The sequence below is a fragment of the Vulpes lagopus genome, chromosome 23 (assembly GCF_018345385.1).
Source record: "Vulpes lagopus strain Blue_001 chromosome 23, ASM1834538v1, whole genome shotgun sequence".
Classification (NCBI taxonomy): domain Eukaryota; kingdom Metazoa; phylum Chordata; class Mammalia; order Carnivora; family Canidae; genus Vulpes; species Vulpes lagopus.
The window spans coordinates 52,257,378-52,281,584 of NC_054846.1; the positions used below are offsets into that span (position 1 = coordinate 52,257,378).

Below are 24,207 nucleotides of genomic sequence, written 5' to 3' on the forward strand. Positions count from 1 at the left end.
AAACCAGAGCCGGGGCATCACAATGCCAGATTTCAGGTTGTACTACAAAGCTGTGGTCATCAAGACAGTGTGGTACTGGCACAAAAACAGACACATAGATCAATGGAACAGAACAGAGAACCCAGAAATGGGCCCTCAACTCTATGGTCAACTAATATTCGACAAAGCAGGAAAGACTATCCACTGGATAAGGACAGTCTCTTCAATAAATGGTGCTGGGAAAATCAGACTGCCACATGCAGAAGAATGAAACTGGGCCATTCTCTTACACCAGACACAAAGATACACTTAAAATTGTTGAATGATCTAAATGTGAGACAAGAATCCATCAAAATACTAGAGGAGAACAGAGGCAACAATCCTTTTAAACTTGGCCATAGCAACTTCTTGCAAGATACATCCATGAAGGCAAGAGAAACAAAAGCAAAAATGAACTATTGGGACTTTATTAAGATAAAAAGCTTCTGCACAGTGAAGGAACCAATCAACAAAACTAAAAGACAACCTACAGAATGGGAGAAGATACTTGCAAATGACATACCAGATAAAGGGCTAGTATCAAAGGTGTATAAAGAATTTATCAAACTCAACACCCAAGGAGCAAACAATCCAGTCATGAAATGGTGAGACACATGAACAGATATTTCTCCAAAGAAGACATACTTGTGGTCAACAAGCACATGAGAAAATGCTCCATATCACTTGGCATCAGGGAAATACAAATCAAAACCACAATGAGATCCCATCTCACACTACTGAGAATGGCTAAAATTAACAAGACAGGAAACTACAAATTTTGGCGAGGATATGGAGAAAGGGGAACCCTCTTGCACTGTTGGTAGGAATACAAGCTGGTGCATCCACTTTGGAAAATGGTATGGAGGTTGCTCAAGAAGTTAAAAACAGCTACCCTACGACCCAGCAATTGCACTGCTGGGGATTTACCCCAAAGATACAGATGCAGTGAAATACTGAGATATCTGCACCCCGATGTTTATAGCAGCAATGTCCACAATAGCCAAACTGTGGAAGGAGCCACAATGTCCTTTGATAGATGAATGGATAGAGAAGCTGTGGTCTCTGTATACAGTGGAATATTACTCAGCCAACAGTAAGGATGAATACCCACCATTTGCTTCAACGTGGATAGAACTGGAGGGTATTATGCTGAGTGAAATAAGTCAATCAGAGAAGGACAATCATTATGTAGTTTCACTCACATGGAATATAAGAAATAATGAAAAGGATTATAAGGGAAAGGAGGGAAACTGAGTGGGAAAAATTAGAGAGGAAGACAAACCATGAGAGATTCCTAACTCTTGAAAACAAAGGGTTATGGAAGGGAAGGTGGGTGGTGGATTGGGGTAACTGAGTGATGGGCACTTAGGAGGGCACATGATGGAATAAGCATTGTATGTTATATTCTATGTTGGCAAATTGAATTTAAATTAAAAAAAATTTTTAATGAAAAAATAAATAAAAATTAACATTTTCAGGAAGAAATAAAACATTCACTGCCTGAAAATCTAGACTATAAGACATAATTAGAGGATCTTCATGTAAAGGATAAATGATCCTAGAAGGAAACATGTCGATGTAGGAAGAAATGAAGAGTATTACAAAGGATAAATACATAGATAAGTCTACATATTAAGGGTTTAAACACACACTCATATGCATATATATATAATATATGCATAATATAAAGTATAATATACATATATACACATTTATTCATGTATATAATGTGTATTCATACATATATACTATATGTGCTCAAAATATATGAAAAGTAATAGCAAAAGAAGGGGGAGGGAATGGAGTTAAAATATTATACAAAACTTTTATTACCCAGAAAATGGTAGAGGTACTTATTTAAGCTATAATGTAATTTCTAGGGTAACTATTACAATAATAATAAATAAATAAAATAAGAGGCTAATAGAAAAGATACAAACTAATAATGATGGGTACAAACTTCTAGTTAGATGATAAATAAATCTTAGGGATGTAATCCACAGCATGGTGACTATAGTTAACAATATTGTATTGTGTATTTTAAAGTTTCTAAGAGAATAGATGTTAAAAGTTCCCATCACACACACACACATTGCAATTCTGTGTGGTGAGGGATGATTAAGTAAATCTACTGTTGTAATAATTTTGTAATACATACATTTATTAAATCATCATATTAAAGACCTATAACTAATTAATACAATGTTATATGGTGATTATATCTCAATTTAAAAAAAGAAAAGGTGGGGCACCTGAGTGGCTCAGTGGTTGAGCATCTGCCTTTGAATGACGTTGTGATTCTCGGGTCCTGGGATTGAGTCCCATATCAGGCTCCCCATGGGGAGCCTGCTTCTCCCTTTGCCTATGTCTCTCTGTGTCTCTCATGAATAAATAAATAAAATCTTTTTTATATAAATACATAATCTGAATAGAAACTAAGGACTGAGGAGATAGTAAAATAATATTTATATGATTTTGATTATATTTAATATTTAGTTACAGAAACAATTCCAATAAGGCTACTGAGAAAAGTTGTAGTGGGGCTGTAAAGACATCAATGATAATAATAATATTAATAATAATAAACTTCAATCAATAAAAGATCTAAGACCAAAAAAGGAAAAACAAATGAACAAAGTGGATAAAAACAGTAAGATGGTAGACTAAACTGCAATGTGTTAATAATTATATGACAAAAAAATAAATGCCATAATTTTAAAAATAAGATTATAAGACTAGATTTTTTAAAAGTATACATTGTTTATAAGAAACTCTTTTAAGTATAAGAATACAGAATGGTTAGGATCCCTGGGTGGCTCAGTGGTTTAGCGCCACCTTTAGCTCAGGGCATGATTCTGTAGTCTTGGGATCGAGTCCCACATCAGGCTCCCTGCATGGAGCCTGTGTCTCTGCCTCTCTCTCTCTGTGTGTCTCTCAAAAATAAATGAATAAAATTGTAAACAAACCAAGAAAAAAAAAAGAATACAGAATGGTTGAAAGTGAAAAGGATACAAAATATTAAAATAAAGTTCATATACTAATATCAAAAAGACTAGACCTTAAGGCAAGAAATACAACTAGAGATAAAGACACATGTTTAACATTTATAAAAAGGGCAATTAAAGAGGTAGGTATACATAGCAACCTTAAATTAAATGCACCTAAAATATCAAATCTTCAGAAAACAGTTATACAAAAATTATAGAATTAAAAGTAGAATTAAATCCACAGTCGTAGCTGGAAATTTAATTTGCCATTCAGTAACTAATAGAATAAACACACAAAAGTATCAGTGAGGATATGGAAAATATGAAAATCTTCATTAATAAACAAATATATTATTTATTCTAGTGTACAAGGAACATTTACTAAAACAGACCACATGATACACCATAAGAAAGTTAAAAAGTTACAAAGGACTGTAATCTTACAGAATATATTCTCTGATCACAATGATCACTAAAAACCAATAAAAGAAAGACAACTAGACAATCCCCAAATGTCTGGAAAATAACCAATGAAGAAAAAATATTATAATTAAAATTATAATTAATATTATAATTAAAATATTTTCCATTTCAGGTACTCTCATGCCCTGCTGGTGAGACAGTCACTCTTGAATGTTTGATAGTGTCTAATAAAAGTGAATACACAAATATTCTGTGAGTCAAAACTCCCACTTTTAATTACATACCCAACATAATTACATGTCTAAGTGCATCAGAAAACATGTACAAGAATATATAGAGCACCATTTTTAATGGTGCTAGATTGCTAAATCTAGAAATATTTACAAATGCCCACCAAAGAAGAATGGATAAGAAAGAAAAGCCTACCATATACAAACTATACTAACCACTAATAAAAATAAATTACATGTCAAATATGTACCATTCTCAGAAACAGAATATTGAGCATATGAAACCAGATAAGGCAGACATAAAAGAAAATGTTATTATTCAACTTATATAAAGTTTAAATACTAGCAAGACTATAGTGTTTGAAGCCAGGATGGAAAAGGTACTGATTTGAAGGGGAGAGAGGCTCAAATAGTGTGTGTTCACATGTACAAGTTCATTGAACCTTATACTCTTAATTGTACATCTTTCTAAACATATGTACAATAAAATACTTTTTGAAAGAGTAAGTGAAACCACTTTTACTAAATGAATAATAAAAATGTAACATTTTAAAACATGTGATGCAGCTAAAGTAGTGCTTAGAGGGAAATTTGTAGCCTTAAAAATGCATATATAGGGATAGAATAAAGGTAAATCAAAGATCTAGGCTTATCTTAAGAAGCCAAAAAATTAAAAACAAAGTAAAAAAAGTACAACACAAAGTAAATAGAAGGAAAGTTATAGTAGATATAAGAGCAAAAATGAATGAAACAGAAAATTAACAGAGTAGAAAAATTCAACAAAGCTCAAAGTTTTTCTATAGCTCTGTTTAGGTTAGCTGAGATTAGCTAGAGTTATCTCCCAAACTATTGGGTTGGGTTTAGTTTGCCATGTATTTCCTCAGTCTGGGCCAAGCACCTACGTGAAGATAAGTTTTCATAGTAAATGACAGAAGAGACTAAACAAAACTACTCATATATATTTAAAGCTTCTGCTTGAGTCATATATTCTAATATTCCATTGGTTAAAGTAAGTAATATGTCTGAGCCCAGCATCAACAGGTCAGTGAAATACACTTTGCCTACTCTAGAAGGGAGAACTGTAATATAGCATAGTTTATAAATCTACTGGGGATGGAAAGAAAAGATTTGAGAAAATAAACAAATACACCAAATTACTATATTTATTTTAAAAATCAAATACATAATCAAAAACCTTCCTTTAAAGACATTCTAGAGCCAGACATCTTCACTAGTGAATTCACTCAACCATTTTAGGGACTCTTACACAAAATCTTTCAGAGAATGTTAAAAGACGGAACTTGCTCCAAGTCAGTGTATAAGGCTAGCATAACCTTGATATCAAAACCTGATAAGGAAATTTCAAGAAAGGAAGCTACTACGCCAATCTCTTTCATGAACACAGACACAGAAGTACTAAATCAAACATTATCACATCAAATCAAATGGGTTGTGGTATAACAGAATATGGTACATCAATAAGAAGGAATAAGCGATTGCTACATACAATAATATGGTCAACATATTGTTGAATGAAAGGATACATATTCAAAAGGGCATATACAGTGTGATTCCATTTATAGGAAGTTCTAGAATAAGTAAACTAATCTTAGTTAACAGACTATCTATGGAATTTGGAGGTATTGACTGAGAGGAGACACTAGGTAGGGAGTCTTCTGGGTAACAGGAAGTGTTCCAGATTTTGACCAGGGTGGTGGTTACCCTGGTTGTATTTATTTGCAAATATTCATTGAGCTACATACTTCAGATTTGAGCATTTCACTGTATGTATGTATGTATGTTAATATTCAATAAAAAATTTTTCTGGGGCACCTGGGTGGCTCAGTCGGTTAAGAGTCTGTCTTCAACTCAGGTCATGATCCCAGGGTTCTGTGACTGAGCCCCAAGTTGGGCTCCCTTCTCAGCAAGGAGCCTGCTTCTCCCTCTCCCTCTGCTGTTCCCCTGTTTGGGCTCTCTGGTTCGTTCTCCCCCACAATCAGCCCCATCAAATAAGTAAATAAAATCTTTTAAAAATGTTTCTAAAAAATTTCTCACCAATATTTATTTTTTAAAAAAGATTTTATTTATTTATTCATGAAAGACAGAGAGGGAGAGAGGCAGAGACATAGGCAGAGGGAGAAGCAGGCTCTCTGCAGGAGGTCAACATGGGACTCGATCCCGGACCCCAAACCCCGGGATCACGCCCTGAGTCAAAGGCAGACACTCAAACATTGAGCCACCCAGGCGTCCCATCTCACCAATATTTATGACTTCCTGAAGAGATTCTGAATATATAGTTGTCAATATCTCTTATAGCTCTAAAAACCTGTGATACTACTGCCAACTTCTGCTAATTGATTAGAACCTTTACTATGTCTCCTTACCAACAGTAGATCAACACTAAAAACAGCAGTAAGAGCTCTACATAATATAGGATATATCTAAAAACAGTAATAACAGACTAAGTGAGAAATACATTTGAAAGACCATAAATTATTTTGAATGGTTGGCAGTTTTCTTGAAAATGTCTATAGTGAGAGGTAAGCCAGTGGTTTACTTAGGACAATAGCATATTTTTATACCAGGGGCCAACACAAAACTAAAACTGAAATATTACAAAGCCAAATAGGTAGGCAAAAATATAATATTTCAGGTCTGGAGGAAAGCTAAATCTAAATGTCAAATTATGTAACTGAATGTTTTACCCTCTACAGTTTCAAAGGAATAGAAATGCCAACAGCAGAGTTCCTGAAATTTTGAGGCATACAATTTATGACATAGTAGAAAAAGCACAGAATTGAGAGTGTGAAAAATTGTGTACTAGTTCTGACTATGTCACTTATTAGAGGCATGATTTTGAGAAAATAATTAAAGTTTCTGAGATTTTTCCCCTTGAGTATAAAACTGGTATTAACATGTGTCTCCTGATATTGGGGGGAGACTACAGTACATCTAAAAGCTACCAATTGCTATCATTGTTATTTATTTACCCAGATGATTTTAGGAGTACTTCTCTTTAGTTTGGTTTTTGAAGGCTCTTGTTCCAACAACCTAAACCATTCAGAAACTTCAGAAATCCACATGGAGTCCTCTGAGCAAATGGAACTATATACTATTGTTACATTCTAAGCTTGTACTTAACGGAACTCATCACAGGAGTTAAACTGAGGTAATTCTCTTTCTGAAAGAGAATGGCTCTCCCTAAAGAAAATATTTTCTCTATATCTTTCCTTAGACAAAAGTGAGGGACTACTACAAGATCCGACCAATACGACATCAGCCAACATCTTGCCGAAATGATTCCCTCAGCCAACTGTGGCACGCCTACAAGAGTTCCACAATTTTCGGTTTAATTGTGCTTTCGCATATCTAAATATAGTTTTGAATCCCAAGTCACTAAGTCAACCTCTCCAAGCTAACATTCCCAGCTTCTCCAGACTAAGCTCTCTATTTCTGCCAGATCTGGCTCAACAACAGCCCCAAACATAGCTCTAGAATATTTCTCCTCCTGTCAGCCTGGTTTACTCCTACTCATGTTCTGAGCCTCAGCTGAGGTGTCATTTCCTCCAAGAAGCTTTATTTAACGCCCAAGCACACAGAGGTACCTCCTCTATGCTCTCTCTGCAACCTGTGTGTCTTTCATCACAATTGTGATGCTATATTGTTGAATGTTTATTGTCTGTATCCCTTCTCTCCCAAAACGGAAAATTCTTAAGGATAAACCTTCTTTTTATTCTTTGTATCCTAGCATTCAGTAGGTTCCTGTGATATCTTCGTGTTGAATATGAATTCATGAAAGAATGCATAAGTGAATCTATGAGTAAATAAAATAATGAAATGTATGGTTCTCGTTCATTCCAGCCTCTGCAACTTTGTTCTCACAACTTAGGTCCCCCCTTAATTACTCCTGTCTACCTACTCAAATCTTATCTTTCATTCAATTCCTGCTATAGGTTGTACATACTAAAGTATAAGCATTGAGAAGATAACAACAACAACAAAAAGATGTAACCCCCCCCCACACACACACACACACAAGGGCCTTAGATAAGGAAAGAGATAGATGAAAATAGTTGTCAACGGTGCACTTTACCAGGATCTGGCAGAGTGAAGCAATGTAGTTGGTGAAATTATAGGACAGGACCAATCCCAGTCAGGTAGACTAGAGATGTCTTTTATAAAAAGGCCCTTCCTGACCTAATGCTTTAAGGACAGAAGAGGTTTCTAGGTAAAGGGTAGGGATTGGGGATGATGTAAAACATTTCAGACAGAAAAAAATATAGGCATAGGAATAGAGATATGAAACAGTACAGTGTAGGGAAGGATCCTAGAATCAAGCTCCACAGTAAAGTTAAGTAACCTATCTAGGATGGAAGTCTGATCAGTAAAAACAAACAACAACAACAAAAACAACATGAGACTGGAGCTCAGGCTTCCTAATTCCAAGTCCAAACTACTTCCATTACCCCAGAAAATACAGATGTTAGATTGCATGTGACTCTGATTTTCCAATGGAAAATGTCCGAGTGTGGCACTTTTTAGATGGTACACCTCACCCCTTAGAACTCCTTTCTCAGTAGTTGTGGCAGATCTCAAGTAAATTTTAGCAGTTCATTCAGTGGCTCAAAGGCTTTCATATAGAAAGACATATATAGTTTGCTGAAGTCCTGTGAAATCTTCAAACCTCCAAAACCACTTGGGAGTCCTAGTAGTGACTCAGTGAAGCAATGTAAACAAAGCCCAAACGTCAGGCAATGATGAATTTCTCTGACAACATATCTTTGTCTAAAGAATGACAACTCAAAGTCTCTGAAAGGAACCAGAGTAACTGTGCATTCTCAAGATAAATGATTTGTCAACCAGGGCCCTCAAAAATGTTTCAATTATCCCAAATTTTCCAAAGTATCTGAAAAACAAACAAACAACAATCTACCCACTGCCGTACTATGCTAACGCCTACTATGTTTTAGGCGTTTTGCACTCATCAGTATTCTTTCTAATAACCATGTAAACATCAATATCTGTAGTATACAGTTGGGAAAACAGAGAAACATTAAGTCACATTTCTGAGGTCACAAAGCTTGTGGAGATGGAGTCAAGATTCAAAGTTGAGTCTATCTGACTCCAAAGCCAGTCATATTTTTGGTAACTCTAATTGTACAGTTAAGCAGTTCCTCCCCATCTCGCCCCACATCAAATTTAATGACCATGGTTGTGGAACCATGGAGAAAGTCACAAAGAGTCACAGCAACTGAGTTATTTAACCACTGCTTTTCCATGTGACCTCATTCCCATTGATAGGAATATGTCTAAATGACTTCTAAGGCTTTTAATAGTTTTGACAGTCTGTAACTCTGTGAGATTTTAAAATATTCTTATATAACAACTTCCCCATGAAAAGGTCATGGCCCTGTGAGTTGCCTGTAGTGGGTAGATAGGAGGATAAAACCCTCAGAGAAATTGAATTGAATTCTCCAGGCTTATCAAAGTGGAAAAATAGGTACCTAGCTGCCAGAAAGTGAAGGAGTAAGTCCTTGGAAGATGAACTTAGTTAAGGCAGAAGCTCTTGTGCATCAACACTGTCAGCAGCAACCTCAGTCAATGTCACAAATGCAATGAAGACTCCAGAAAAAATATATTGTTGGCTTTGCTGAAAATGATAGAAACTTTCAACTAAGTGGTACATTAGACTCCACATTAGATCTGGTCTTAGGGCCAAAAGACCCAATATCTTACCCTAGATATCCAAGCTGGTCAGCATTTTTAATGATTCCTTCCCTATCTATGCACAAGATCAAATGCATTCCATAAAAATTCAAGGCAGCTCATCTCTTCTCTAGACTCTGACTCTTACTCTCTGATATTTCTAATTTTTGCCTGATCCCTAATTTTTTTAAAGATTTTATTCATTTATTCATGAGAGACACACAAAGAGAGGCAGAGACACAGGCAGAAGGAGAAGCAGGCTCCCCATGGGAAGCCCGATGTGGGACTCAATCCCAGGACCCAGGATCACGCCCTGGGCCGAAGGCAGATGCTCAACTGCTGAGCAACCCAGGCGTCCCTGATCCCAAATTTCTGTTCCCTTGTCTCACATCTGGATAAGAGAAGCTTGCTTTATTCACTTAGTTTTAAATATTTACTGAGCTCATTCTATATGCTAAATACAAGCTCCTGAAGTCAAAGATAGCTAGGCTGAGGTGTAAAAAATGAATAGAATTTATCAGACAAACAAAACTGGGGGCAGGAAACTGGGGGGTGATGAGGAGCCAGGGAGGAGGAGAGAGTTTCAGACAAATATAAAATATAAAATATAAAAGTCTGGGCAAGGGACACAGGTTAAAGATGGAATGATCAGGAAATTAAAAAGAGTGTAGTTATGGCTGAGACTTCAGAGTATGTTGGAGAATTTGTAAGAGATGAAGCTCAAAAGGTAAGCACAGGATGACAGAGGATATGGAACAGAGAATCCTGATTCTGCCAACAATTTCAGTTTCTCTATCTATAAGATGGAGAGAACATGTCCTCCTTCCTATAGCGCTTCGTTTCCAACATTTAGTAGGTGCTTAAACATTCACTGAATCTGAATCCTGGAATGGAAAGGAAGGGTGGAACTGAAAAAGTATGACAGTGGGATTAACGGCTTCCCTATGGACTGTGCAGGAATAAGATAAAGTGCATTTTTGGAGTTGTCTAGGTTTCCTAGTCTGGTATTCAATGAGATGACAGGGCCAGATTCAAGTACCCAAGTCCTGTGCTTGTTACAATTTCCTAAAATTTAGGGCATAGAACCACCCCAGCAGCTTCTTCACTCATCCTGTGAGTTCTGCATGGAGCCCTAAGAAAGTTGTCAGCCATGAGATTCTTTCCCCTCCAATGCAAACACACATGGCACAGGCATATGATTCCCATCTGGATCCACCCCCGACTTCCGGCCAGGAGGCTGCTGTGTAGGCAGGACCGTCTGCCTTTGAATTTGCCAGTCTAACCTAGTACCCTGAGCCAGCCCTCTCCAAGCAGTAAAATACAGACTTGGCAAAATTCAAACTTCCATAAATTCCTTTCAGAGGCCTCTATCTCTACCTCTTTCTTAATCTGTCAGAAGAAGTTGACCTGGGCCAGAGACAAGTTTGCTCAGACAAAACAAATAGGTATTTATTTTGGGAAGAGAACAGGCAGCCTTTCCTTTAATCTAAGGAACAGATGCCGGCCCAGGAGGAGAATGGGCTGAAAGTCCCACCCATCACTCTAAGGCCATTAGGGCCAGGAACTGTTATTCAAAGCAACAGAGCCTCCCTCCACCTCAGGTTCCCTGATAGCACCAGTGCCTGGCCACTGCAGAGTTATTACCATCATCATCTCTGCTGGATTCTATGCCCCAGTCAAATTGGCAGCATTCCTTCTATTTGCAAACAGATTGCAAAATAAGAACCCCAGGAAGGATGCTAGCTGGCCAGCTTCCAAGGAACCTTCAGCAGTGGTCGTGCTAAATCAGGGTTGCCTCCCACTCCCTGAAGAGCAGCAGGCGCTGGCACTGCCTCCCAATGGCCTTGGATCATGGGGGTACCTGGTCTCTCCTCCCTCCTTCTTCCTTCCTGGAAAATTATCCTGAGAAGAGGGAGAGGGCACAACTTCCTGGGAAATTACAATCAAGAATCCACCACTGAGATCCTTAACTATTTATGAGTTTCCTGACATAGGGGCTTTATCTCCAGGAATTCTGGCCAGGAACATAGGGTCAGCCCAAAATTTTTCTGTTTTCCTTTTTCGTAATGCTTTTATCTGGTCCTGGTGACCATTTGCTTGTTATCATATAATGAAGGTAAATATTCTTGTAACTCTCTTTTAGCAATTCGTGTACTCTTAGAAATAAAAGTTTGGGAGCCAAGTTCCAGATCTAGACTGTAGCTGTAGATGTACCAAAGGGAAAGAGCAGGGACTTCGGAGCCACATGAACCTGGGTTTGAATTCCAGTTCTGCCATTATTCTGTGACCTGAGTCAGTATTTAACTTCAGCAGATTTCTGTGTTCCTTAATTGGTAAGATGGGAAGCAATAATCTCTTCTTTGCAATGTTATCTTGAGACCGTAAAACAAACAACAAACAACAAACAAAAAACAAAAAACAAACAGAGGCTAGATATATGTCATTAATTGGGGTGCCTGGGTGGTTCAGTTGGTTAAACTCTTGGTTCGAGCTCTTGAGATCAAGCCCTGCCTTTGGCTCTGTGCTCAGTGCAAACTCTGCCTGAGATTCTTCTCTTCCTCTGCACCTCCCACTCCTCTAATGCACGTGCTCACTCTCTAAAATAAATGAATAAATCTTTTTTTAAAAAAAAAAACATAATAAAAGGACATCTTTGCGTCATAATTTTTAAAGTATAATTTGATAACAAAACTGGAGATAAGCTGGTATGCTTTCTTATAAACTGCTCTCTGAACAGAAGATCCACGGGCTTCCATTAATAGCTTCAGCATAGTACCGGGGCCAAAGTGGTTTCTTCCACAAGACAATTTCTATCATCCCTTCCAAAAACCCTTAAATGGCTTCCTGTTGTCTTCAGGACAAATTCCAAAGTTCTTTAACATGACAGCTTGTGCCCTATATGATCATCCCTACCCATCTCTTAAGACTTATCTCTTCCATTTGCGTGCTCCTATTCAACCATGGAAATGACATCTAGCTCCTTATGTGGTTTTACATACTCTGTTAAAATGTCTTTTTGGAACTCTGCACCTGGGTAATTATTTTTTAACGCTCACAACTCAACCTATTATCCCCCTCCTCCTGGGAGCGCCTTGAGGACAAGGACCATGCCTTGTTTATTTGTGGTATATAATAGGTGCTCAGATCCTGGTAGCTAATTATTAAAAGAAAGGTCCATAGATGTATCACTATCCATTGTAAAGTGGATATTCGCTAAATAAACCTCAATTTATAGCATTATTTCTGTTAGGAACTCTCAAATTATTCTTGGCTGTGGAACAATTAGATCCTATGCTGATTTCCTCTCAGAGGAAAAGTAGGCAGTCAGTTCCTCATTGCAAGGTGAACCTTCCTCTTTTCTTCTACCCTTTTCCCCCTTTCTTTGTAGAGCAAGCCAAAGAAAGAGTAGTAATTATGAGAAAATCTACACTATATAATTATTGTAGCATTTAACTTTGTATTGACATCTGTAAAAAAAGAACTCTGGAAATTGATGAACAATGATGTTTTTCCTATCTTTTAAATGCACTTTTTTTTTTAACTTTAAAAATATCATCACTTTTGACACATGTCTTAATAGTTTTGAAATACCTAGATTTTCTATTTTGGAGATAATTCTTACCACATAAGAGGTATTAAATTGCTAGAGGTAGAAAGAAACTTAGGGACTGTTAATTTTATTCCTTTATTTTATATTACTGGAACTGAGGTTCCCATAGGGAAATGTGACTTAACTAATATCACACAGAGGGAAAGAGTGATAGTGAAGGAACACACATACAGTCTTCAGGAGATCTTGAGTCTCAGTCTCTCTGAGGGTCAGTTTCGCTGACCATAAAATGCTGTTAATAATATATGATATAGGGGCACCTAGGTGTGGTTCAGTCAGTTCAGCATCTGCCTTTGGCTCAGGTCATTATATTGGAATCCCATGATCAAGCCCTGAGTCAGGCTCCTTGTTCAGTGGAGAGTCTGCTTCTCTCTCTCCCTCTTCTCCTCCCTCCACTCATGCTTGTTCTCTCTCTCTCTCTCAAATAAATAAATAAAATCTTTAAAAAAAATAATACCTGCTACACATTGTAAGGATTAAGGGAGTTAACAAAGGAAAGTACTCAGCTGACCTAATATAAGCTAATTTAACTCTATAATGATACTTTTATTATAAATTTATGGTAAGTAAGGACTAAAACAAGCCCTGTTCTTTCTGCTATAAGGCATAGTCTTTTTAAGTAAACACATTTCTACCAAGGAGGACAGTAGCCAAATGGGAAGAGAGTAAGAAAGTGAGAGAAAAAGAAAGTGGTGGGTGGGGGGTGGTAGAGAGAAGAAGGGAAGGAAAGAAGTAAAGCAGATTTCAGATGAGTTAAATTAGACAGAAGTACACTGTATTGTTCAATATAAGATTCCCTGCAGATGAACACCCATGGACTCCATCCACTCTCAGCTACTTAGCCAGAAAACCTGCTGGAATTTATCACTTGAGGAATCTTTGAGATGGTGGCTAAAGAAGACAGGCTGGTACAGGGGAGCAATCCAGTGGTTACGCAATTATAGACTATTGTCAATACCCAATTCTGCCTAAAATATAGGTAGATGGATGAGACTTGGAAAATAAGCAGAAGCCACAAAGAAAAGTCACTTGGATCACACTCTGAACCACTTTATTTTACCCAATAGCCTGCAAGTGGCAGGTAGGATAAAGGATATTTCAGTTCAGCCATCTATCTAAAATAACTCCTAAATAGCTGTTTTTCTCCTCCATGAATTTACTTTCAATATCTGAAGAATATGGGTAATGACTAATCCATAGGGTTACTATAAAAATTAAAATATGTGCTAACAGAACTTTTCATGATACATGAATCAACTTACAAATGTTAGACATAGTTATTACTAAATGTTTTTTCAGGATTTTTTTCAACAATGGATTCTAATGTTTTAGTAAGTCGAACTAAATTTACTAATTTCCCTGACTTTTATTGAGCACCTTCTATGTGCCAACACTATTCTAAGCACTTTACAGAAATTAACTAATTTAATCCTCACAACAGTATAATATAGGTACTGCTATTGTCATTTTATAGATTAGGAAACTGAGGCCAGAGAGGTTAAATAACCAAAAGTTATTTTTATTGGAGCTGATACATGAACCCAAGCAGTCTGGCTCCCTTCTTAACTTACACAATAAATTATACTTAATGCAATTATTTATGATTTCTAGATAACATTGGCAGGCACCTGTTTGAAGTTTCTCTTTGATTTAATAAACTGATGTGTGTGATGAGTTATATATACTTCATAGGAAATGTAATTGCTTCTTAAAAAGAAATCAGTTAATCATTTATGATGCCATTAAATAAGATATGAATATAATCAATACCTACTGTATTATGTAGTTGCTATTTTCATTACTGGTCTAAGAAAGTATCAGAAGTTTATTATTCTTATCATACAACATTGAGTTAGGTTTAGAATTCATCTTTCTGGTCCCCCGTACCCAGCTCAGTAAAAGGTCTTTCCACTCCTTTTGCTACAGGTGGAATATTTCTGCCCAGTCCCCAATTCCTATGTTGGAATCCTAACCCTCAGGTCATGGAATTAGGATGTGAGGCCTTAGGAAGGTGATGATGGATCATATCCTTATACCTCCTCCTTATAAAAGAGGAGAATCAAGAAAGTTCCCCTGCCCCTTTTTGCCCTGTGAGGTTACAGTCATCTGTACAGAGAAGACAGCATCTATGTAGAAGCAGATCTTATCAGACATCAAACCTGCTGGAGACTTTATCTTGAACTTCCCAACCTCTAAAGCTGTAAGAAATACATCCCTATTGTTTATAAGCTACCCGGGCTATGGTAGTTTGTTATAGCTGCCCAAGTTGACGAAGAAATAAAGATGGTACCAAGAGTGGGGTGCTGCTGTAATAAATACTTAATAACTGTGGAAGTGGCTTTATAACTGGGTACTGGATAGAGGCTGAAAGTTTTGAAGTGCACACTAGAAAAAGCCTGCACTGCTGTGAAGGGGCTGCTAAAGGCTCAGAAGGAGAGAGGAGAGCTGCAGAGAAAACCACAGTCTTCTTAGAGAATTTCTAACTGGTTGGGAAAAGAATGCTGGGAGAAATATGGACAATAAAAGCCATTCTTAAGAGATCTCAGATATCCGTCCCTCGCACCCGCGTCTCGCTCCGCCTTTTACCATGCCTTTCCCCCGAGACCCTCTCCAGCACCCTACGCTGGAAAACGATGACTCCTACCTGGGGAAACTCCGGGCTTCCAAGAAACTGCCATATAAGAACCCAACTCACCTTGCTCAGCAACAGGAACCCTGGAGTCGGCTCAGCTCAACTCCCACAATCACCTCCACGAGGCGGGATATTTATTTTCTTGATCCTGAGATACCAAAGGATGACCTGGATTTCCGCTTAGCAGCCTTGTACAACCACCACACAGGGACATTCAAGAACAAAAGTGAGGTACTTTTACACCAGGAGACCACCCAGGATACCCATGGAATCATCAAGACCCAATTCCCTGGAGAACTTTTACCCCCTCCTCCGCCACCTTCCGTCACTTCCCGAGCTAACATCAGACACTGGATCAACCCTAAGAAGGAGTCTATCCACAGCATCCAGGGATCCATAGTGTCCCCTCACACTGCTGCCACCAATGGAGGCTACTCCCGAAAGAATGATGGTGGCTTCTTCTCTACTTAGTGTTGACAGGCCCCTGGACTAATTAATCATAGTGGAACATACTGCCGCCCACCTCCATTAAATATATTTGTGCTGGATGAAGCCTGAAGTGCATTACCCATGGACTGAGAGTTGCCGCTTAACTGCTTTTAAAATGTGGGAGGGGGGATCCCTGGGTGGCGCAGCGGTTTGGCGCCTGCCTTTGGCCCGGGGCACGATCCTGGAGACCCGGGATCGAATCCCATGTCGGGCTCCCGGTGCATGGAGCCTGCTTCTCCCTCTGCCTATGTCTCTGCTTCTCTCTCTCTCTCACTGTGTGCCTATCATAAATAAATAAAATTTAAAAAAATAAAATAAAATAAAATAAAATAAAATAAAAAAAAAAAAAAAAAAGAGATCTCAGATAGGATTAACAAATATATTACTGAAAACTGAAGGGAAGACAATCCTTGTTATAAAGTGGCAAAGAACTTTACTGAATCGTGTCCCTGTCCTACTGTTTTGTGGAAGACAGAACTGGCAAACAATGAAATCAGTTATTCAGCTGAGGAAACATCTAAGCAAGTGTTGAAAGGGTAGCTTAGTTTCTCGTAACCTTTTAGTAAACGCATGTAAAGAAAGGACTTAAAAATGCAGTTGTTAATCAAAAGGGAAATAGGCCTTGGAAACTTGGAAAATTCTCAACCTATCCATATGAAAGAAATGAAAAAAAACTTGTTCAGGAGAAAACACAAAGAGTGTGCCAAATTTGATAAGTAGATCAGTATGGATCAGCCAACTAAACAGATGCCAGAAGCTGTTGTCCAAAACAATGGAAGGATGGCCCTGAAGGCATTTTGGAGATCACTGGGGCTGTCCTTTCCATCACAAGCATATAGCGTAAGGGCCTAATTTCAAAGGGGCTGCTGCTGTCCCAGCCTCACATCAAGCTTCACGTAACAGGCTCTACCCACATTTTAGTGTCACTCTCCTTGGCTGCCACAGGTACACCTCCAGTGGGCTGTGGTACAGCAGTGAGCTTCACTCAGCAAAGAATGGGGATCATGGCTACCTCCACCTAGATTTTGAAGGAAGGAACCCCCTTGAGAGAGTCACAACAGGGACAAGACCACCAATGAGAACCTCTACTAGGACACTGGCTAGAGGAGCAGTAGAGAATGAGCTGCCCTGGTAGGATCACTAGCACCCAGCAAAACCATGGAGAAGGGCCACTCAAAGCCACGGGAACAGAGCCACCAGAACCTTGGAGACCCAAACCTTGCCTCAGTGTGTCCAGAAAGCAGGAACTCTGTCCAGTGGGTCTGAAGGGCAGAGCTTTGAATCAGAAATTATTCTTCAGTCTTAAGCTTTTGGATTTTCTGGGGACCTGTTACCCTTTTCTTCTTTCCTATTTTCTCTTTTGGAATGAGAATGTCTATCTTACACCTGTCCCACCACTGTATTTTTAGAAGCATATAATTTGTTTGATTTTACAAGTTCACAGCTGGAGGGGAATTTGCCTCAGGATGAATTGTACCTTGAGTTTTAACATACCTGATTTAGATGATATTTAGATAAGACTTTGGATTCAGACTTTTAAATTGCTACTGGAATGAGTTAAGAATTTTAGGACTATTAAAATGGAATGAATATATTTTTGCATGTGAAAAGGACATGAATTTTGGGGGATCTAGGGGGCAGAGTAGTATAAATTGAATGTTTATATTCCCCCCACCCCGACTCCCACGAAATTCATTTGTTGAAATTCTAATCTCTAAAGTGATGAAATTATGAAGTTGGGCCTTTGGGAGGTTATAAGGTCCTGAGGGCTCTGCCCTTAGGATGGGCCTTTGGGAGGTTATAAGGTCCTGAGGGCTCTGCCCTTAGGATTAGTGCCCTTATAAAAGAGGTCCAGGAAGCTTTCCTGTCCCCTTCTGCCAATTGAAGTTACAGTGAGAAGATGGCCATCTATGTGGAAGTGGGCCCTCTCCAGACACCACATCTGCTGGAGCCTTCATCTTGGACTTCCCAAACTGCAGAACTATGAGAAATGCATTTCCATAGTTTCCAAGCTACTTAGTCTATGCTATTTTGTTGTAGCAGCCCACATGGACTAAGTCATCTTTCATGTTATTATTTGATTTACATGAGGCTTTATAAAGAAGGAAGGGATCTGTTCACTTACTGAGCAAAGAAGATCCCATAGCTGTAAACTTTTTGGCTCTAAGCAATCGAGGAAAATGCCTTTGCAATACCAAGGAGCTACTGTTTCCAAGATACAAGATAACCTTCATTCTGAAAGTTTAGGGATTGCTGGTTTGTAAAGATCAGAATCCCACTCATGCTCCTTTCAGACAAGTGGGGTTTATCTTAAGAATGTTAAAGATATCAGTATCAGCACCCCACTCACAAATGGGCTTCATGGTTATTAGAAAACAGTCAAGTAGTTTCTCATTTTCTCTCTCTTTGAGATTTTTTTTTTTACAAAGGTTCAAATTTTATTTATTTATTTATTTATTTATTTATTTATTTATTTATTTATTTATTTTCTGCTACATCTAGTTACTTTATTTTTGCAGGAAAGCAAGGAGAAATGGTGAACACAATATTCCCCTTCATTTAATTATAGGAACAGCCTCACAGTTTCTCATTTCTGATCTGTTGATTTCATTCTTCTCCTTAGGCTTTTCTGCTCAACTACTTCCATATGGACATCATAGCCTTTACAAAATGGTGTCCTTCAGCCCAAATTAATCAGACTTTCTAGTTGTTTTTCATAGTCAACCAACAAATTCCCTAATTTCCAGAAAGAGAAATGTGACTGATTTCAGCTTGGACTAGATAACTATTCCTGGTCTATTCTGGAGTTGAGGTCACATGGTCCATAGGGTTGTCTCTTCTAGGCTGTGACAAGTTCTTCTCAAAGGGTGTGTGGGGGATAGAAAAATGATAGGTATCTCAATAGTATTATTCATCTGAAAGCTATTATTATGGTACTGCTTATTTCCTCTTTCAATTTGAATTCTTGAGAACATGTGTCTGACCTCACAAAGACTTATTATCCGGTAATACAATGGAAATTTTCATCAACATAATCCTTTATTATTTGTCTGATTTTTCAGATGAGAAAGTGGAGGCTAGGAAAGTTTACATCACTTGCATGTGGAAAATGAACTCAGATGCTTTGTTCTCTCCACTATGTGTGCCTCAAATATGGCCAGATTCTCTTTTAATATCTTCCAAATCCATAACTTTGGAGCATGCAAATATTCAGTACACTGAGGCTAGGAAGGAAGGATTTCTCTGGAAAGAGACTCTTACATACTCTTGATCCTGACTATCTTATAATGTGTTCTCTTATGACAAACTGAAATTTTCATATATAGCAAGTTTGTCATTTTTCCAAAGGCTCATCCAGAAAACACTGTCTCTACCACTAACCAGTCCCACCCAATACCCTTACCTTCAACAAGGAGATATAATTTTAATCTATTTGATAAACTCCAAAATCATCTGATGAGGTGAAATAACATAATCTTTGCAGAAAACAGACCTGGGTCAGAATTTTGGTTTCACCATACATAAACTGTACTATGCTTCTTCATTTGCAAAATGAACGCATGAATGATCCCAACCTAATAGGGTTACTGTGAAGACTGGAGATATTGCAAGTATAAGTCTGGAACGATAATTCATATAAATGCATTTATGTTGCCCAAATTTATCATTCTACAAATGTCTACAAGTGCTAGCTCAGTAGTCTATGTGCTAGGCTCTCTATCTGCTATCAGGCTTAAGAGATGCACACCTGCCACCTCTCTAGCCAACCATTCTATTTGCAGGAGATTCAATTTTGCTTTTATTTCTCCTAGGGACTCTCAAGTAGATCAAGAAAATGAGTTAACGAAAGACCTCCCCCAGTTTGAAGAGACATATCATCTGTGATTGTATACTTACATGAGGATATGAATACAACTAACATTATTTTTTTAATTTTAGTATGTTTAAATCATTTAAAGGGATGGAAACAATATAGCTAAATATTCTATTGATTAGACACAAATATACATGTCAAATATTGCTATGTGTATTTGGGTGATTTAAAATGTAGATCTTTGTGTGCAGGCTATACTCAAAAATAAATAAATAAAATGTAGATACATCAGCTAGTCTACATAATAATTGGTAAATTTCACTATAACAAAGTCATCAGAGAGTTCTGGGAAGATTGCAAGAGAAGGCATGCCCTGAGGATGTTCTAGAAGGAGAAGACCTTAGAAGATTAGTTAGTACTTTCATTTTAATAGCTGGTATCAAGGTCTGGAGAAAATAAATATATCTTAGATTACCTGGGAAATCTAAAACTAAGACCAGTTCTCAAGTATTCTTCCTCTTTGTCCAGTATTCTTTATAATAGATGAAGCACTAATAGAAAAAAAAAATTTTTAAGACCCAACATTGGTATTTAAAGTCTAATTAGCTAGGATGATGAGGGATAGGGAGAATTTAAATGAAGAAAACAGGGATCCCTGGGTGGCGCAGCGGCTTAGCGCCTGCCTTTGGCCCAGGGCGCGATCCTGGAGACCCGGGATCAAATCCCACGTTGGGCTCCCAGTGCATGGAGCCTGCTTCTCCCTCTGCCTGTGTCTCTGCCTCTCTCTCTCTCTCTGTGTGGCTATCATAAATAAATAAAAATTAAAAAAAAAGATGGAGTTTAAAAAAAATAAATAAATGAAGAAAACAGAATAAGAAAAAGCAAGGTAGAAGGAATGCAGAGCATGTATTTGGGGAACAGTAAGTGATGCAAAAAGGCTGAAGTTTAGTCTGGAATACACAAGAGGCTGGGAATATACAAAGGGGCATAAGCTATACTGAGCACTGTGTACTAGGTCATGCGACACACTTTACACAGTTAATCTTTTTAAACAGAGAGATGACATGTAGGTTATATATCTCAGATATATATGAGAAATAGGGACCGTCGCATAGGCTAAGAATGTAAGACTTGTTACTAGTAGTCTGACATCAGCCAATTCAATCTGATCACCACTGCAAGTTGAATGATAAAGTATACTATGATGACTAGGTGTAGCAGAAAAAAACAAAAGGCTGGATGATAGGAAACAAGTTTTGGTCTAGGCTCAACTATCTGTGTGACCTGTGACAAGTTACTTCATTTGCAAAAGTTAATTTAATTGCTATTGTAAACCCTTTCCCACTATTGATGGCAATTATTCAGAATCTCACATGTGCATGTACCTCTTAAGGTTGTAAACTTCATTGTACATTAAAATCACCTAAGGAGCTTGCAAAAAATGCAGACTCCCATGTGTATCCCAAGGATAAAATATGCTGATACATGTCTAGAGGAGGGCAGGAATCTATATTAGACAAGCACATTTGATCACTGATATTGATAACCCATAGATTGTGTTTCAGCAAGGACTACCTAATTCAATGTATTCCCTTTTCTGCCTTGGCTACTGGGAAGCACAGTTCAGTTTTACATTTATTCTTCCTTTCATTTCTTTTTTTTTAATTTTTTTAAATTTTTTTAATTTTTATTTATCCATGATAGTCATACAGAAAGAGAGGCAGAGACACAGCCAGAGGGAGAAGCAGGCTCCATGCACCAGGAGCCCGACGTGGGATTTGATCCTGGGTCTCCAGGATCGCGCCCTGGGCCAAAGGCAGGCGCCAAACCGCTGCGCCACCCAGGGATCCCCCTTTCATTTCTTACTGCTGGTTATTTTATCCTCATTTCAATGGTCCTATTATATCATCATGGAGTTTTTGCTGGTGTTTCTTCATTGTTTTTTTTTTTTTTTTTTATGATAGTCACAGAGAGAGGGAGAGAGAGAGAGAGAGAGAGGGAGAGGCAGAGACACAGGCAGAGGGGGAAGAAGGCTCCATGCACCGGGAGCCCGACGTGGGACTCGATCCCAGGTCTCCAGGATCACGCCCTGGGCTAAAGGCAGGCGCCAAACCGCTGCGCCACCCAGGGATCCCTCTTCATTGTTTTTAATGTAAATATCTTACATTCCTTCCAGGAGTGGTAGATATAAATAATAAAGAAATAAAATTACATGGTCATAAACTTTTCTGGAACATGAAGGATATATTAGATACTCATTATGTGACTATCAAACTTAACAATTTCATTATTCTATAATGCTAACAAATGCACTATTAAAATCAATATTAAATATTAAGGGCCTTCATACTATGTACTGTATCAGTGAACAAAACAGACTGATAAAATTAAGTGCTATAAAAAGAAGTGGAGAAGGGCACAGGGATAAGTGTAGTTTTAAGGTGGGAGCAGAAAAGTTTTCTTTATTAAACACAAGGGTCAAAGAAATCTTCACTTGAAAGTTTGTTTACAGTAAAGATTTAAATGAGGGAATGGATTTAGCCAAACATCTATCTGAGGAAGGAGTATTCTAGACAGAAGGAACAGATTAATAGAAGGATGTCCTGAATAGTCAAGGAAAAGCAAGTGGTCAATGTAGCAGGAAAACTGTGAGGGACAAAGTAGTAAGAGATAAGATCTTAGAGGATACAGGCAGCCAGATTAAGTAGTTTGTTTTAAATTATTTTAAGATACTCTCTTTTTAAAAAGTAAAGTGGAAAGTTACTAGCGAGTTTTGAGCACAGGCATGACACAATCAGACTCATGTCTTAAAAGGATAGCCCTGGCTACTGTTATGGCAATAGACCAAAGTGAGGCAAAAGTATAAGCAGAAAGATGAATTATGAGGCTATTACAGTAATCGAAGCGAGAGATGATAGTGGTTCAGTCAAGGGCAGTATTGGTAGAAAAGCCAATTGGATTTTCTAGGAGATTAGATGTGGCAGGTAAGAATGTAAGAGATACAGGGCTGCTACTCAGACTTTGCTCTAACTGATCCGAATATGCCATCTAAATTGTGACCATAATCAATGGAATCATATAAGCCTCTCTTTAATCTGGTTACATAAAATAAACTTTGAAAAACAAGAAGAATTTGATTAAGGAAGAGAGATTCTGATCCTGTGGTACTCATTTAAGCCATTAGGGTGATCCTGCAACACATATGCCTCTATAACTGTCACAGAATTTCTGCCCTTGAAGAAAGAAGCACAGGTCAGTAATTTGGCTCGTATTTATTCATCACTTCTTACGTGCATATTAACTCATCACTTTCTATGTCTATTCTAAATATCTCAAAAAAAACAGAAAGCCACTTACGTAGTATACATTATTATTATTATTATTATTATTATTATTATTTCCCATCTTATGAGTACAAAAACTGATGCTCAGAATGGTTAAAAAATATGTCCAAACTCATATAGTGAGTAAGTTGGGGAGTTAGAATTCAAGCCAGACAGCCAGGCTTCAAGCTCTCACTCATTAACCACTATATTACACTACTTCTAAAGACTTCTCTAAGCTTCCATATGAAAGTGAGGATAGTAACAGTATTTACTTTATAAGATTTTTGTGAGCATAATAATTACTTATTACTTATTATTAATAAGTATAATATGTTAATAAGTATAATAAATATTATAATTATACTAATAATATAATATTATTAATATTAAAATAATAAATATTATAATAAATATTATTTGGGGATCCCAAATTAATAATAAACAGTTATCCATACTATTACATAATGTCATAGTTGATAAAAAAGTTATGACCATTATTTTTCTCAGGTCCTCAGCAGGTTATTTCACTCTACATATTAATAAATTGAGGGTCAATGATGATCCTCAATAATTTGTCATGTCATAGGAGTGACGGGCAGGACTTGATTTCAGATCTTATGTTTCTAAGGTCTTTTTTAATGCTTTTCATTGCCTCTAGTAGATGAAATAAATAATTTATTTTATCTAGAAGATAAAATAAATCTAAAGATATGCAAGGGCACTGAATGATGCCTACAGTTCACAGAAACACTATTGGCCTTATAAAATCTTTTAATATAAATGGAACCTACAATAAGAGTAAATAGCTTCCCATACGTCAGCAAAACTCAATTCCAAAATATAAAAGAAAAAAAACTCTAATGCTCAAAAGCAATATAAATAGCAATATAGCAATATAAATAGAAACTACCTCCAAACTTCTTTAAAAAATAAAGAACTTTCATAATGTTACCCAAACTCTAGTATGAACAG

General features: G+C 37.5%; 2 protein-coding genes across 3 annotated transcripts in view; one reads left to right on the forward strand and one right to left on the reverse strand.

The window, feature by feature from the left end:
• The window catches only part of AGBL4 (AGBL carboxypeptidase 4), a 1,348,432-nt gene that overhangs the window by 694,104 nt on the left and 630,121 nt on the right, over positions 1-24,207 (reverse strand). The window lies entirely within an intron of this gene.
• LOC121481651 (protein C1orf194-like) lies at positions 15,536-16,286 on the forward strand. The gene has a single exon (XM_041739184.1). It carries the CDS (start codon positions 15,562-15,564, stop codon positions 16,075-16,077), a length of 516 nt encoding a protein of 171 aa, XP_041595118.1. The 5' UTR covers positions 15,536-15,561; the 3' UTR covers positions 16,078-16,286.